This window comes from Strongylocentrotus purpuratus, unplaced genomic scaffold (genome assembly GCF_000002235.5).
Source record: "Strongylocentrotus purpuratus isolate Spur 01 unplaced genomic scaffold, Spur_5.0 spur5_scaffold_19, whole genome shotgun sequence".
Lineage (NCBI taxonomy): Eukaryota > Metazoa > Echinodermata > Echinoidea > Camarodonta > Strongylocentrotidae > Strongylocentrotus > Strongylocentrotus purpuratus.
The window spans coordinates 20,314,706-20,330,243 of record NW_022145604.1 but is presented as its reverse complement, the minus strand read 5'-3'; the positions used below and the strand labels follow the sequence as shown (position 1 = coordinate 20,330,243).

The 15,538-nt window shown below is 38.8% G+C and overlaps 1 protein-coding gene across 2 annotated transcripts in view; it reads left to right on the top strand.

Annotated features, from left to right (window-relative positions):
• The window catches only part of LOC764247 (polypeptide N-acetylgalactosaminyltransferase 13), a 96,308-nt gene that overhangs the window by 25,092 nt on the left and 55,678 nt on the right, over positions 1–15,538 (top strand). For both annotated transcript variants that reach the window (XM_030990552.1, XM_030990553.1), the window contains exons 4-5: positions 4,704–4,876; positions 7,692–7,899. In XM_030990552.1, the coding sequence (XP_030846412.1) occupies positions 4,704–4,876; positions 7,692–7,899 (381 nt within the window). The remainder of the gene's footprint in view (positions 1–4,703; positions 4,877–7,691; positions 7,900–15,538) is intronic.

The window sequence follows — 15,538 nt, the reverse complement described above, 5'->3', positions numbered from 1 at the left end:
ATATGATGTTCCTTGTGCCTTGTCAAAACATTAGGCTGTACATTACAATGTGTTGAAAATGAAAACAAATTGATCAGAAGCATTCTATTGGCCTGGGGAATCAAAATCAATCTTTTGGAATACAGCTTTTCTCTTAAAGTATGCATTCAAATGATATGTTCCTTGTCAAAACATTTGATACTCTGGCGGTACGTTACATGTACAGTGTGTTTGCAAATGAAAACAAATTGATCAGCAATGATCTTTCGGCCCAGGGAATTGAAATTGATCTTTCGGAATACAACATTAGGGTGTTATGATCAATCAAAATTTTGATTTGGATTGGTTGGTGAATTGGATATTTACACTTGAAGTACAGTGTATATGCGCATTACTCAATTTGTAGGTACATGTACGTGTACATATATGTTACATATATGCCTTGTTAAAAATTTGATATCAGTGTACGTGTATGGTCGGTACCTTGTGATACAGCCATTACAATGTGTTGCACATGAAAACAAACAGATCAGCATATTTCATCATCATTTAGCCCTGGACTGGGAATGGAAACCAATCATAGATTTATTGGTTGTACAATCATTCATGTCTTGAATCTTTCCTGTCAGCTGTGAAAGGAAATGTCATCATGATGTCAGATCATGGTCACACAATAAATTCCTGCTTCTTTAATGAAAAGAGAACAAAGGTTATCCATGTATCCTCATGAAGCCTGTCTCCATCAGCTCAAGTTTGCCAAATAGCCCGCTATTTCTGATTCGGAAATTAGCCGAAGGTACAAATCGCGTCCACATCAGCTCAAAACTCGAGCTCGAAACGTGAAAGTCGAGCTCAAGAAATTAGCTCGAGATATTTTGCTCAGTGTCCGCGTGTAGTGCAAGTCTTTGGGCTAGTGAGGACGGACTGGACAAATAACGGGCTATTTTGCAAACTAGCCCAAAATATCTTGGGAAGATTTCCCGAGCAAATAGCCCGCTATTTTCGTGATCTGGCTAATTTCCAGAATGAGAAATAGCAGGCTATTTGGAAAACTTAAGCTGATGAGGACAGACCTATAGTTTCACCAAACTGAATGCCCTTCAATATCATTTAAGGGCCATGTGTTTACACCAGTAGACAGTAGGCCCATTTACACATCCCAAACAACATTTTGAAAAAGCGTCAATTTTTGGGACTACCATTTACACAACATTAAAAAACATCAAAGTTTGCTCATATCAATTTGTTGGTGAGTATAGTGCGCATGCGCCATTTGTCGATCTCTCGTGAGCTAAAATTGGTGTCTTATCAAAGTTTGCATAAATTTGCACTGCAAAATTCAGTGAAACTTCGGTAGGCATTTAAAAAAAAAACATGCCTCGTCCTTTATGCCTGTATGTAGTTGCTATACTATGCAACTTTGAGAAAAATCAATGATTTTTGTTGTTGCAGTGTACATGTAAATGCCGCTATTGTCTGTAGTCTTGGTGTTTTGCGATCAGAATCTGTTAATGATTGATCAAGTAAGTAAGTTTTGTCAGGCAGCCTCCGTCTCTCTGTATAAAATATGACAAATGAAGTTAATGAACCATTATTCAGATGAGAAATTGACAAAAAGACTACAGTTAGTTCATACATTTTAGCCTTGTAATTTGCTAATTGAAATGCTCTTTTACCACAGTCTGCCCGATCACATTCGATACAAAAAACAAGTCGATCATTAATGTTCCATCAGCCCCAGGAATTGAAATCAATCTTTTGAATACAGCATTATAGACTGTTTTGATCAATCAGACTTTCTAATTCTATTTAAAAAGACTTCCAGGTAGAGTTCCGTCTGGGAATTGTTTGCCGAGAGCCAAAACGGATTTAACTCTACATTTGTTGTAAACACATTAGTGAATTCTTATCTAGCTCTCAACACATGATATTATGCTTTTTTAGGTACATGTACATGTATGTATTCTACATTGTGTTGACATATGCATGTGGCATTAGAGAAAGGAAATTGAAGCTATCCATTTCAATTAAAACAGAAATGCATATCATACCACAATCTCTATGATGAATTAAAACAGTAGAGCGTAACTATTAAAGATTTGTAAAACGCAATATCCACTTGACAATTAAATGCTCAAGGCGCAACTTGCGCAAAAGATGAAATACATGATAAGAAAACAAAAGTACAATTAGATAGGTACAGACATGAAAGGTAATAGTAATCAATTATAGGCTAAATTAAACATTTAACTATGCAATATACATCAAGAAGTGAAGGGTTTCTTTAATGTTCCGAAACCCAAATACACTGGCAATACATTGAGTTTGCTTTACCATTTTTACTCCTAATGTGAAACAAGATGAAAATCGAAAGATTTATCATCACCGCCTTCCCCTTATCTGACGGAAAAGAAATAAAGAGGGAAGCATTATAAGAAAGTGGGAGAGCAAAGATTGAGAAGATGAAGGAGGATATAAAAAAGCAGGAGACTTTGCATAATTAAGTATTTTTTCTTAGAAATGTTTTTGTGGTTTCCTTATTGTTCAATATTCTTACGTTGCCCCTTTTTATGATGCACCTGCTATGAAAGTTATACTTCCGTTTTGCTCATTTGTATTATTCCGCTTTGCTCATATATCATTTGATGAATAAAGATTCCTTTTAGTAGACTCTGTTATGAAATCGCTGATGTTTTATTGGTGGATATAATGTTAAAGTTAACTGTAACTAAATATTCCTTTTAAGTCTGGTTCACTTATGGTGCATTTAACGCAATGGCAGAATATATAAACTACTTTTTGTTTGTACTTTATATGTAAATGAATGGCAAAACGGAAAAAGGTGTCTGAGTATAACAATGGCATCTCATCGTACTTATACTGTTTTCACATTGGCAATATTTTGCTTAACCCCGTACTATAGGTGGGGTTAAAGGGTATCTTAACCCCACCTATAGTCCGGGGTTAAGCTTATTCCACTTTCTTTTCACACTGGCAAAATGTTGCTTAACCCCGTACTATAGGTGGGGTTAAAGGGGGGGTTTTAGCCCCACCTATAGTACGGGGTTAAGCTTATTCCACTTTCTTTTCACACTGGCAAAAATTTGCTTAACCCCGTACTATAGGTGGGGTTAAAGGGGGGTCTTAGCCCTACCTATAGTCCGGGGTTAAGCCTATTCCACTTTATGTTCAGACTCGTTTTTACCAAAGTGGGCTAACCCCACCTATAGTACGGGGTTAACTAACCCTGCAAAATAGCAGGACTAATCTCGCAATTGTGGTGCTAACTCCTGCTAACTCCGCAATTGCGGTGCCAAGCAAATGAATGAGAACAGAAACGAAAAATAGTCCGGGACTACGCAGTGAAGCGAATTAATGAATTCCAAGGCCATGGCTAGTACGGGGCTAAGGAATTGCAGTGAGAAAAGCCAAAAAAAATAGTCCGGGGTTAAGGATAGTACGGGGCTAAGCAAAGTACGGGGTTAAGCAAAACCAGTGTGAAAAGAGAATTAGATTGAGGTATCTATCTTTAAAGAAGCTAAAGTGTGAGGCAAAATGGTATCTGGGCATAACAATGGCCTCTCATCATACTTACGTGTACATTTATGCATCTATCTATCTTCAAAGATGCAGTAATGTGAGGCGAACTACACCTTTGCTGCAAGGTTTTTTTAAAGGCAGTTGTTTTACCGCGTCATACTTATCCGTAGGGGAACAAGGCTGTAAGATTCTTGTACATGTACAGCATGCACTCCTCCAGTAGGCCGGCCATAGGAAATCAGATACGTATCTCATTACATAGTCAGAACAGAGGAGTCTCACCCCATTTTCGTGCTGAAAAGTTCAAGTGGCATATTGGTTATTGAAGGAGACTTCATCCTCCTTCTCCAATGGCTTTTTTTTTTTTTTTACATCACTTTATTGGTCAAACTTGCACAACAAAGGAGAAGATACAATAGCCCAGAACAATTCCATTTTACTGGAAAATGCAGGGCATTAAAAGTACATATAATGTTACATAACAAAAACAAAAAAATTAAGTCATTAAACAACATAGTGAGAAGTTGAGAACTGAGGAGTTGTGGATATTCCTAGCTATAGATGAAATAAGACAGCTAAATATTGAAAATTCATTTGATATATCAACTTGATATTGAATAAGAAGCATACATTATGAGCATTATTAGAGTGTCATTTGAGTTAATGTAATACAAAAATGCTGCTTTCAACCACACAGAACACTATATTATTTTACTTTTAATACCCTGTCACACTGCCAGACTGACTCTAGACTAGTGGCGGATTCATTCAAGGTGCACAAGGGCACTTTCCCCCTCCCCTTCTCCTCCCCCCCCCCCCAAAAAAAGTTGGAAATGGGAGCATGCACTGATGACTTTTTTTGTTTGTCAGAGAATTTTGTAGCCTAAAAGGCACACCAAACATTGATGACCATTTTGGGGGCTCTTCTGCGCCCCCCCCCCTGCGGCAGAGAATCCTGGTTCTGCCGCTGCCAAACTAACCAACAACCGACAAAATCTTTGCCATTTAAGATAACAATTGTTTGCCCTGTCTGTTGTAGAGATGTATTCTATCTTGCTGGTATGACAAGGTTATCCTTATATGCACGCATGGAGGTACTTCTTTAAGAAAGTCCAAGAGGCACATTGTATCTATCCATACTGAACTTTCCCCCTTTTCTTCCCTCTTTTCTTTTGATTGCGTAGGTGTAAGCGAAAGAGCTACCCTCCCGTCTCGGAGCTACCCAGTACCAGCATCGTCATCGTCTTTCACAACGAAGCGTGGAGCACCCTATTACGGAGCATCCACAGTATCATCAACCGCTCGCCGAGGGAACTCCTCACCGAGATAATACTTGTTGACGACGCCAGCGAAAGAGGTGCGTAAGAAACTTGAGTCGGGCTATCAAGTCGTCACCGAAAAAAGCATTCAAGAGTGACGTTGGCCAATGGAGCCGGGCGGAGGATGAAGATTTCCCTTGGGTGGGAGAGAGAGAAAGAGATTGAGAGAGTATCATACCTTGTTAGGCAATCATGGAATGTATTTATTTTAGAAACCATCAGGGAACTTATCCCATTAGTAAGTGATTTGTGTAAGAACGGCCTGTGGTTATTGTAGGAGACTATTGTAGGAGCATTGGAAGGATACTTGAGTTCAGATAGCTTGTGTTAGAAGTGAAACAGCCAAGTGGCAGTCAATGGATCAAACATTTTCCCACATACATGTACATGTTGGAGAGTCTTGTTATTAAAGTTTCTCTCTCTCTCTCTCTCTCTCTCTCTCTCTCTCTCTCTCTCTTTCTGTGTGTGTGTGTGTGTGTGTGTGTGTGTCTCTCTCTCTCTCTCTCACTTTGTCCCTGTTTCTCTCTTTCTCTCCCCCTCTCTCTCTCTCTAATGTTTTTAGATAGTCTAATTAAGTTTCCTTGCTCTCTCTCTCCACCTCACCCTCTCCCAGTCTTCCTCTCTTTATATTCAATGGAAATGGATACAAAATAAAATAAAATTCAAGAGTTTTAATTTGCCAGTACAAAATGCAAGGGTTAGGAGGAGAAGAAGTTCTAGACCAAGGGGAACTAGCAGGAGGAGAATAAAACAAATCAGAATAGTGCAATAAAATGAGCAGAAGAAGAAGAAGGAAGTTGAAAGAATCAAAGGGGAATGGGGAAAGAAAGTGAAGGAAGTATAAGGCTGGGGAGTGGGATGATGGATGTTTTGAAAGGACTCACTATTTGCGGTTGATGAGAGCTCATTTTAGACTCTTTATGGTGGTTTATATCATGAATAATCAATTGCTGAAAATGTCAAGAGACATCTAACCAGAAAGCAGTACAAGCATGCTGTAGGCATTATGGTTCTTGATAGGCATGCAGGCAAATTCCTCGCATGGGCAGAGCTGCCAACTAGTACGGATTTCCCGTAATTGGTACTGAAATTAACGACCATTACGGATTGTTGTCTCAATTACAGATTTAAAAAAAATGATTTGTTTATTTATATATTTAAAAAAAAAAAAAAAAATTAATTTTTTAAAATATGATTTATCGTAGCCAGTGCTGTGAAGTATGGCGGCCATCCAATATACTCTTAATAGAAGCCATTTTTCATTGAAAACTGTTTTGTGATGACATGAAAGTTAATATTTAACAACTTTGTGTGAGTAAAATCACCACAAATTTCAGATAATCATGCGCCTATGCATCCGTGCAGTGTTGGCGTGCCTTTTTTTTTATAGATTCATAGCGCCGCATAGGAAATTACTGATTTATACCCCCAAATTATTTATTCTACTGATTTTGAGCCATGTGATTGCTAATTTCTGATCTGGAGGTTGGCAGCTCTGCATGGGAATACAAAACTGTGCTTGTTTATCGATTTGATTTGATTTTTGATATGGTTTGTTATATTCAAAGGTTGTGGTTTGATCCCTGATGCAGCACTAATGTCCTTTGGCAAGGCATTAATCTACATATGCCACTCAGTACCCAAGAGAGAAATTGGGGCCCTGTAGGCTGAAAAAAAGCAATTGTGTTAGTAGATTTAATTGCCTATGCCCTCACGGTGACCATAAGGTAGGGACACTGATTTTCCGTTTCAGAAAATCTTGAATTCCGTTTCAGATGGGCTGAAAAACAGAAATTCCGTTTTGCCATAGACTTTGTACACATGAAAAAACTAAAATTCCGTTTACATAAGATTTTCATTAAAACATGAACTTGTAGGGTACAAAAGTTCTATTAAAGCCGCCACCTTTGACAAGCCACTGATAACCACTCAAAAACATACGGACGGGACTGGATAAACTTGATGCAAAATACTAGTGAAAATATAGATCCCTACGGGCCCTAGAGTCTAGGCTAGACCTACGAAAAATTATCAAATGGTTAGATTTACCAACTTCAAATTCGAACTTAGACTAGCAGACTAAAGTCAGCTGAATGTATCAGAACACGACATATTCTTGACGAAAATGCTGAGTAGTACCGACGTCAACGAAAACATTTTCAGTCTTGGCTGTTATGTCCGCGATCGATCGATTTTAGGCGCACATGCCAGCCCCTTTTTCGAACTGTACAACTGCGTGTGTACAATCTCGCCGCACGTAGCGCCCGCTACTGGCGTGTGTGTGCCTAGTATTACGTCTACGTAATACTAGGCGCCTAGCTGGCATAATCGGATCGTTTCGCTGCTATTTGTACCGAGTTTTACGATGAGATCCCTTTCGGTCCAGCGAAACAAAATGGCAGCTCCCGGTCTCCTAAGAATCTGATGAATATCGCTAAATATTCGGAATTATTAACCATGATTTGAGGCCCAATATTTTTTAACTGCATAACGAGTCACAAATATAGTGTAAGTTTTACGATTTTCTTCTTAAAAAAGGGGTTTTCCGCGATTTTCCGTTCGAAATTGCATTTTCCGTTTCAAATGGTCAATTCCGTGAATTCCGTCCGTTTTCCGTGATCGCGGAAAATCAGTGTCCCTACCATAAGGTAGGAATACTCCCCAGGGCAAGTGGAGATGGTGCATGAATGAATCCGATGACCTGGGTAATAATATCTATAAAGCACTTTATAGAGACGGTATTCCCTATCAAGTGCTATATAAATCCAGATTATCATTATTATTATATGCTCTACATTCTACAAAGAGAAAATACTTTTCTCAAAGTTGTCTATTTCCTCTTCTCAACTACAGATTTTCTTGGGCAACAGCTAGATGATTATGTCAAGAGGTTACAGGTTCCCGTCCACGTGGAGCGGATGGGAACGAGGAGTGGTCTGATCAGGGCGCGGCTGAGAGGGGCGTCGGTAGCCAAGGGTCAAGTGTTGACCTTTCTGGACGCCCATATAGAATGCACGGAGGGATGGTTAGAACCACTCATGACCAGGATAAAGGATGACAAGTAAGTGGAAACTTTGGTTTTGTTTAAGGTGTGATCATTTTAGATTGATTTTAATTGTTGTTTATTTAAGAATTAATGGTAAAAAGATTTAGCAAAGTTGAGTGTCTTTTCTCCTTTTAAGCTGTTGATTGTTTAAGCACTTGTGATGAAATAGAGAATACGAGTCAGTCAGAAGGGCAATGAGAGAGAGAGAGAGAGAGAGGGAGGGAGAGACAGATAGAGACAGAGAGAGAGGCAAAGAGAGGAGGAGGGAGAGAGAGAGAGAAAGAGAGAGAGAGAGAAGACAGAGAGAGAGAAGGGGGGGGGGGGGCTGAGACAGACAGACACACACACAGATACCTAGACAGGGAAAGGAGTGAGACATACATTTTCAAACACAAATGTTTGCCTTTATTTGTAAGAGGGCAAGAAACTGAATACCATTACACCTGTAGTGATGTTTTTAAATACAACCTTCGTGCCCCAATAATGCTTTGTATAGCAACTATTTTCAAACATTAATTTTTGAGGGGAGAGAAAAAAAATGCCCAAAAGAAGGATAGAAAGAAAAAATACCTAATCCATATTTTACACTGTGAAAAACCCACCCTCCAAACCTTTTATATCAAATAACAGCAGAAGTATGTACAGTGCGTCCCAGAAAAAAAGAAAAACCCCAAATAAACAAATATTATGAACAAACTATGAGCTGTATAAATATGATTTTTTGCTCTTCGTAAATTAGAAGTCACATGCTTTCAAAAATACATTTATGACATGACCTGAAGGAAACCTATACTTTCAAGGCAATAGAGATGATTGTTTTCATGTGCTATTTTAGATACTGAGTGCAAGGTTATTGCCATTATAAAATTAAGGACGATTGTGAGGGTGAAAAGGGCAATATAAATTTGTACATAAATGTTTATGCATGGTTTTAGCACTTTTCAGAACTGCAACTTTTTAAAAGGACGAAACAGACAGTTGGGTGATATACATTATCCACAGGAATCAAAGTAAGAGGCATAATACATTATGATGATGGAGAAAAGTATGGCCCAATGGACACATAAAGCAGAATTGAAATATCAGAATATGGAATTTTTCTCTCAGGATGGACACCATTTTCAAGTTTAAAAATGACATCTTTTTAGTGCTTGAAAGTTATTGTTTAAGGGAAACCTGTGGTTGTATGCCCATGTCATCCTGGAACTGGGTATTTCCCCTATTTTACTAACTGCTTATCTAGATGCATGTTAGCACACTATGGAAATTTGGCATGCATGTGATACTAACGTTTTCACTGTGTCACCAAAATCTGGCACAAATCGATTTTGACATGCCATTTTCAAAACAATGTTGCTCTGTGAAACATGTATGGATTAATGGAATCACTGTTTCATTTGAAAGAATATTACTACTTCATACGTCATGAAAAGCAAGATAATATCTTTTAGCTCATAGTTTTCTCACAAATACTGATTGTTTTTGTGTCTTTTCAATTTTCTGGGATGCACTGTATGTATAATATATTGATCCCACACTATGTGAAGTTGTTGAGCACCACAAGGCCATAATTTGTGGTGAAATCCGAGAACATGTTTGTTTGGTTCTTACATGAAACCTGATATCACCCTCTCCAGAGGTTTAAGAGCAAATCTCCTGATTCAAGTTCACAATTTGTTTATATTTTAAATAAACAAAAAAGAAACCAGCAACAATTCACTTGTACTGGTATTGGGATATGGTTTAAACTATATGTATTTTAAAGCAGTTTTAGATTAAATTGCAAACACTTTAGTAGGGATAATTAATGTGCATTTTAGTGATTTCTATTATTACTTCAATCACTAATGTAAAGACTCTGTTTGCATTTTTGTTCATAGTGTTTAGAGTATTAGAATAATTGTATACATGTTCATGTACAGTATTCATAGGCCTCCTTCTATTATTAAAGGGGAAGTCTACCCTGATATTAAGTTGGTTTTGAAAGAATGATGTAATAATATCTTTGCAATTTTTGTAGAAAGAGAGGGAAAAGACCCACAGTATTTCATTACAATTTGATACAGATTTTAAGTATCATATGCCTCATTGTTTGGAGTATGGCCTTATCATGATGACAATGTTATAGCTTTAGTAACAAAGGGTCATCAACTTCATTGTATTTCCTCCTGCATCACAATTTGCTAAAAATAGGTAAAGTGCTCCAAAATATCTCATAATGAACTTAGACTTTCTCTTTCCATCTCTCTCTCAATATATATATATATATATATATATCTCCCACTCTCTCTCTCTCTCTCTCTCTCTCTCACTCTCTATCTATCTCTTACAAACACACCGGGGTAGGCAGACCTTTTGCATACCATCCTCCACACCTATTTTATTAAAAGCAAATCTGACTGTTGAAGGCTAATTGCTAATCAGGGCTGAGAGAGTAATTATCTCATGATATTAGATGATCCATACTGGATATTCTCATCTGTGTAGAGACCACCATTAGGCCTACCTATATTACATATTAAGGCTATGCACAACAGTGTAATGAGGTACCCGAGTAAACTCCCAGGCTCACAAACGAATACTCGAATATTCGGACGCCATGTTTTTTTATAATTTTTTTGAATTTTTTTTTGAATTTTTTTGAATTTTTTAAAAAAATTTAAATTTTTTAATTTTTTTTTTTTTTTTTTGAATTTTTTTTGAATTTTTTTGCCACTACCATACCACTCGGCAGTTTCCCAGGTCCCTCGCCGAAAACGCATGCAATTTTACTTTGAGTTGCAGTTGAAGGCGCCGATTTAATAAGAATAATAACAGTAAACAATGCTGTTTTAAAAACCAAAGATGGCAGAATAATCCATTTTCCTCCAAGTCCAAACAGAAATCTGGACATTTGGTCCCAGTTTCTGAAAGGGGAGTTTGACAGTGCTTGAGTTGGGAAACATTTTTACCGACGGTACCATGCCAGCGGCCACCGCTCTCCCTGGCACGGGTAAGCGTGGGCCTGGACATTTTTTTTTTTTTTTTTTTTTTTTTTTTTTGCGGCTGAATATTCGGGTACGAGAAATAGTACCCGAGTAGTTGTCAACCGTGCGGGTACTCGAGCATTCGACTACCCGTCGCAGCCTTATTACATATCATCCCCTCTCCCCTCCCCTATCAATTCAGTTTAATTTGAGATTCCTAGAGCTATATGTATTCCCATTTATAACATTAATAGACCTCTCTATTAATTATGTTTGCCAGTCTGAAATGAGAGACTTGCCTACCGGTAATTATAAAGTAGAAATCATCACAGCCCTTACTCAATGCTTATTTCACGGGCCCAAAATATATCTGGATAGAAATGTTGGGATTTTAGATTTGAAGAGGCCTTTGATTTAAGAGTAATCTTTTTATTTAGGTTATTGATTATAGGCCTATTTCTCTTCATTTATGGCATATTAGTTTTTCTTTCTCTCTGTATCTCTCACTCCTCTCTCTCTTTCTCTCCATCTTTGTATCTCTCTCACTCTCTTTTCTCTCTCCTAAATCTCCTTTGTCTCCCCCTCTCTCTATTTCTCCTCCTTCCCTTCCTTTACCCCACTCTCTGTGTATCCCCGGCTCTCTCTCCCCTCCCCTCTCTCCCTATCTCCTCCCTTCCATTTACCTCTCTCTCCATTTTCCCTACATCTCTCTCTCTCTCTCTCTCTCTCTCTCTCTTTCTCTCTTTCCTCCCTATCACTTTCTTCCTCCCTCCATCTCTCTCTCCCTCCCTCTTTATGTCAATCTCTCTCTCTCTCTTTCTCTCCATCTTTGTATCTCTCTCACTCTCTTTTATCTCTCCTAAATCTCCTTTGTCTCCCCCTCTCTCTATTTCTCCTCCTTCCCTTCCTTTACCCCACTCTCTGTGTATCCCCGGCTCTCTCTCCCCTCCCCCTCTCTCCCTATCTCCTCCCTTCCATTTACCTCTCTCTCCATTTTCCCTACATCTCTCTCTCTCTCTCTCTCTCTCTCTCTCTCTTTCCTCCCTATCTCTTTCTTCCTCCCTCCATCTCTCTCTCCCTCCCTCTTTATGTCAATCTCTCTCTCTCTCTCCCTCCCTCCTTCCCTCCACCTCTGTCTCCCTCCCTCTCCACATATCCCTTTCTCTCTCTCTCTTTCTCTTCATCTCTCCAAGAGTCTCCATCCCTCTACTTCTCCCCATCCTTCTCTTCATCCCACTCTCCTGTCTCCCTTCATTTCTCTCCCCCCCCCCCCCCCTCTCTCTCTCTTTCCCTCTCTCTCTCTCTCCACCTAAATTTTTTCAATTTAGATGCACAGAAGTAATTAATAAAGGCTAGGAAGATAATTAACCTGCTCAAGAAATCTCCCAACCCATTTTGGGGCAGACAAGATTAGATGTGGGCGTGTTCACACTCCAAGGCCCGAATTCACAAAGGAGGAGGTTTGTCGACAAACCTCCTTTTGTTCTTTACAAACCAGGTTTGTAAAAAACGCGTAAAAACGCGTCATATGATGTACGAAAACCAAGGTTTGTCGACAAACCTCCTTTGTGAATTCGGGTCCAAAGGTTTCAACCCACAGGAAGGAGAAATCATAGCATTTGACAGTGTTTATTTGGGCTATTTCTTGTAGAAAGTTTGAGAAATTGTATACATTTTTCCCTTTAAAAGCTGATCAAGTGTTTTGGTACTTCTTCATTTGAAGCCATGCAAGACAGCTCCAGACTAGATACCATGTTCTAAAGATTTATTTCTTGTTTTGAGTGTCTAAACAGTGTTTCCAAATAAACATGGCAGAGGCCACAGTTACATGTAAAAAGGGTTTATGAGAGATAACTTACATGAGATGTACATGTAGATGCAGAAAGTAGAAGAATACAAGAGAGAGAGACAAAATATGTGCAGTTGGGAAAAGAGAAAATTTACTCAGAGAAAAATTGTTGTTTTGGGGTCAAAGTCATCTTCACTTTGTGATTCTTTCTGTTTGCACCATATTTCAGCAGTTAGTCCACTTTTGGGAAGATTCTTATAAGAAATACTTTGTAACATGAAATGGAGAAGAGAACAAAATTGAAAAAACTCTGAAGAAAATTTTGTTTTTGACCAGAAACCATGTTGTGTACTGTGGGTAGCTTTCTCTTTGCACAACTGCACATGTTTTGTCATCCTTTCACATTAAACCGGTTGTACAAACTTGTTAGTCGAGTTCACCTGTGCGTTTGGGCGATACCAGGCTCCCCAATCGTTGCGAGTGGAAACTGGGCCCGCTAGGTGTGTAATTGGAGCTCCTTGCCGGCTGAGTAGCAATTGCACGGGCAGTTAACTCAATTTCAGCGCCGGCACAAAGTGGGTAAATTGGATCACTTTGTGCCTGGCTGAAAGGATGCGATCCAAATCGCATTGGACATGGGGCAAGCGAGATGCTTTCCTCCTGCTCATTGCCAGTGCTCAAGTCTGGCTCAAGTGATGTATCGCAAGGTCTGAATCATATTTGCAGGAGACTAATTTAACCGGTACTGAAAGCCTTAACAGATTGACATACACAGTACAATTTACCATGCACACGCAATAGCTCAGTTGGTAGAGCAGTGGTCTCGTAATCCGGTGGCCCGGGTTCAAAACCAAGTCAGGTTGCTTACTTACAAGCATTTATGCTTTCTTAGCAGTCAGCAAAAATAACCACCACAACTACATCTACACCTATGGTCAGAACTATTGAGGCTGTAGACAACATTTATAATGCATTTATTAAAACTTAGAAGATAGAATTATACTGTTCATGACAAAGTTGCTATAGCTTGACTATATACTATGATTTAGAATCATAACGCAATGACTTGATCTTTCTTAAAATCACAGACATGTACAACAAAAGGCACTGCTTACACAGATATTGGTATTTGGGACTACACACACACATGCAGCCTCACAACTCAACCCAAATTTTTGACATACCGGGGCATTTTAAGGCCATAACTTTTGCAGGGGATTGCTACCATGATAGCAAGAGAAAGCTCCAAAACTTCTCCCCCCCCCCCTCCCCCTCACCATATGGAAGTTGCCCTTCTCCTCAAACCCTGGCTGCACCTGGTGAAATGTGATTTATTTGTTCATAGATGCACCAATTCTTTGAAGTAGATAAGTTATTACCTAAACCTGTTCCCTGTTGTAAGTTTCAGATTTGAAATTCATGCATGACTTGTATTGAAGTTGCCAGAAAGCCACCTCATTTGAAATATGCATTGATTTTCAACGCACAAATATCCTAGAATATGAATTTGAAGTGCCTCTCAACTGAATCGATTCACCTGACGTTTCTATGTCCTGTCTTCTAATGGAAATCACACATCCATCAAAGGATACAATTAATTCTGCATATGGGAAGAATACAAGATGTTTCACACTGCCCCTCAAAGTATATGTTCACACTGCCTCTTAAAACCAGACCCCCCCCCCTCCCAAAAGGGTGGGGGGAGAAAACCCTTAAGACTAGAGAACGATAAATACTGTATAACATGATCTCAATTCCTTTTGAAAAATCTGACAGAACTATTTAGGCAAATGTTATTCATAAAACCCTAACTACTTAATTTCTTACTTGTACCAGAATTTTTTTTAAGGGAAACAAAATGATGGCTGATGTTCTACCGGTGGCGTCATGCCTCTTTGGCCAATCGGCCTGTCGCGAGTGGTCGAGCCCATTACACATACTGTAGTATAGAGTTTAGTGATTAAAATGCCCCTGTAAGACTCAAATTTTGTCAGAAAATTCCTAGAAAGCTCCTTTGAAGGGTTGAAGATATTCCTTTTACATCAGCAGTCTCCCTCCCCCCTCCCCCATACACTTGCCGCTTTACAAGCACCTACATGTAGGAGCTTGACACACACTGCTTATTGCATACAACTTCAAGTTTGCTTCAAAGCTGCCGTGAGCACTTAACTATCGTAGAAAAAGACTCCACTTTTCCCTAGAAAATCCATAGTAAATCAATAGAAGCATGCTCATTGAATTTCAAGTAAGTCCCACACTGCAACAGACTTCTCACATTGCCCATTCAAAGCAATTTTACACGCTACTAATTGAATGCAACAACATGATTTTTCCAGAAAGTTCTTGGCAGACATTGTCTGATTTTCATGTACTCTTCATGAGTGGCCTTGTTAAAGGACATGTTCTGGGTTTCTGTTCATGTTTAGAAAAGGTGATGAAGAAGAAGAAGAAGTAGTTTAAAAAGAGAAGAAGAGGAGGAGGAGGAGGAGGAGGAAATGGAAATATGGGGAGGGGAAGAGAAATATGGAGAGATTTTTTTCTTCTTCTAGATTTACAGTGAACTGTACTACATATATTGCAAAATCTTCTTGACACTTTTGGTTGAATTTTATGTATGTAGGAAGAAAGTTAGAGAAAGAAAGGAGAGAGAGAGTGTATGAAACCATGAGAGGAGAGGTGAGAGAAAATAGAGGACAGATAGAGATTAGGGAGAGAGAAACAGAGACAGAGAGAGGGGGAGGAGGAATGTGTATTCATATCTAAAGTAGATAGCACAGTTCAATTTTCATCAAACATTTCAACTGTGAACACCTAAATGTAATTCTGGATGTTTCTTTTAACACATTGAATGTGCATCATATACATACATGTTTAAGCATATGAAATTCATTTATTATTC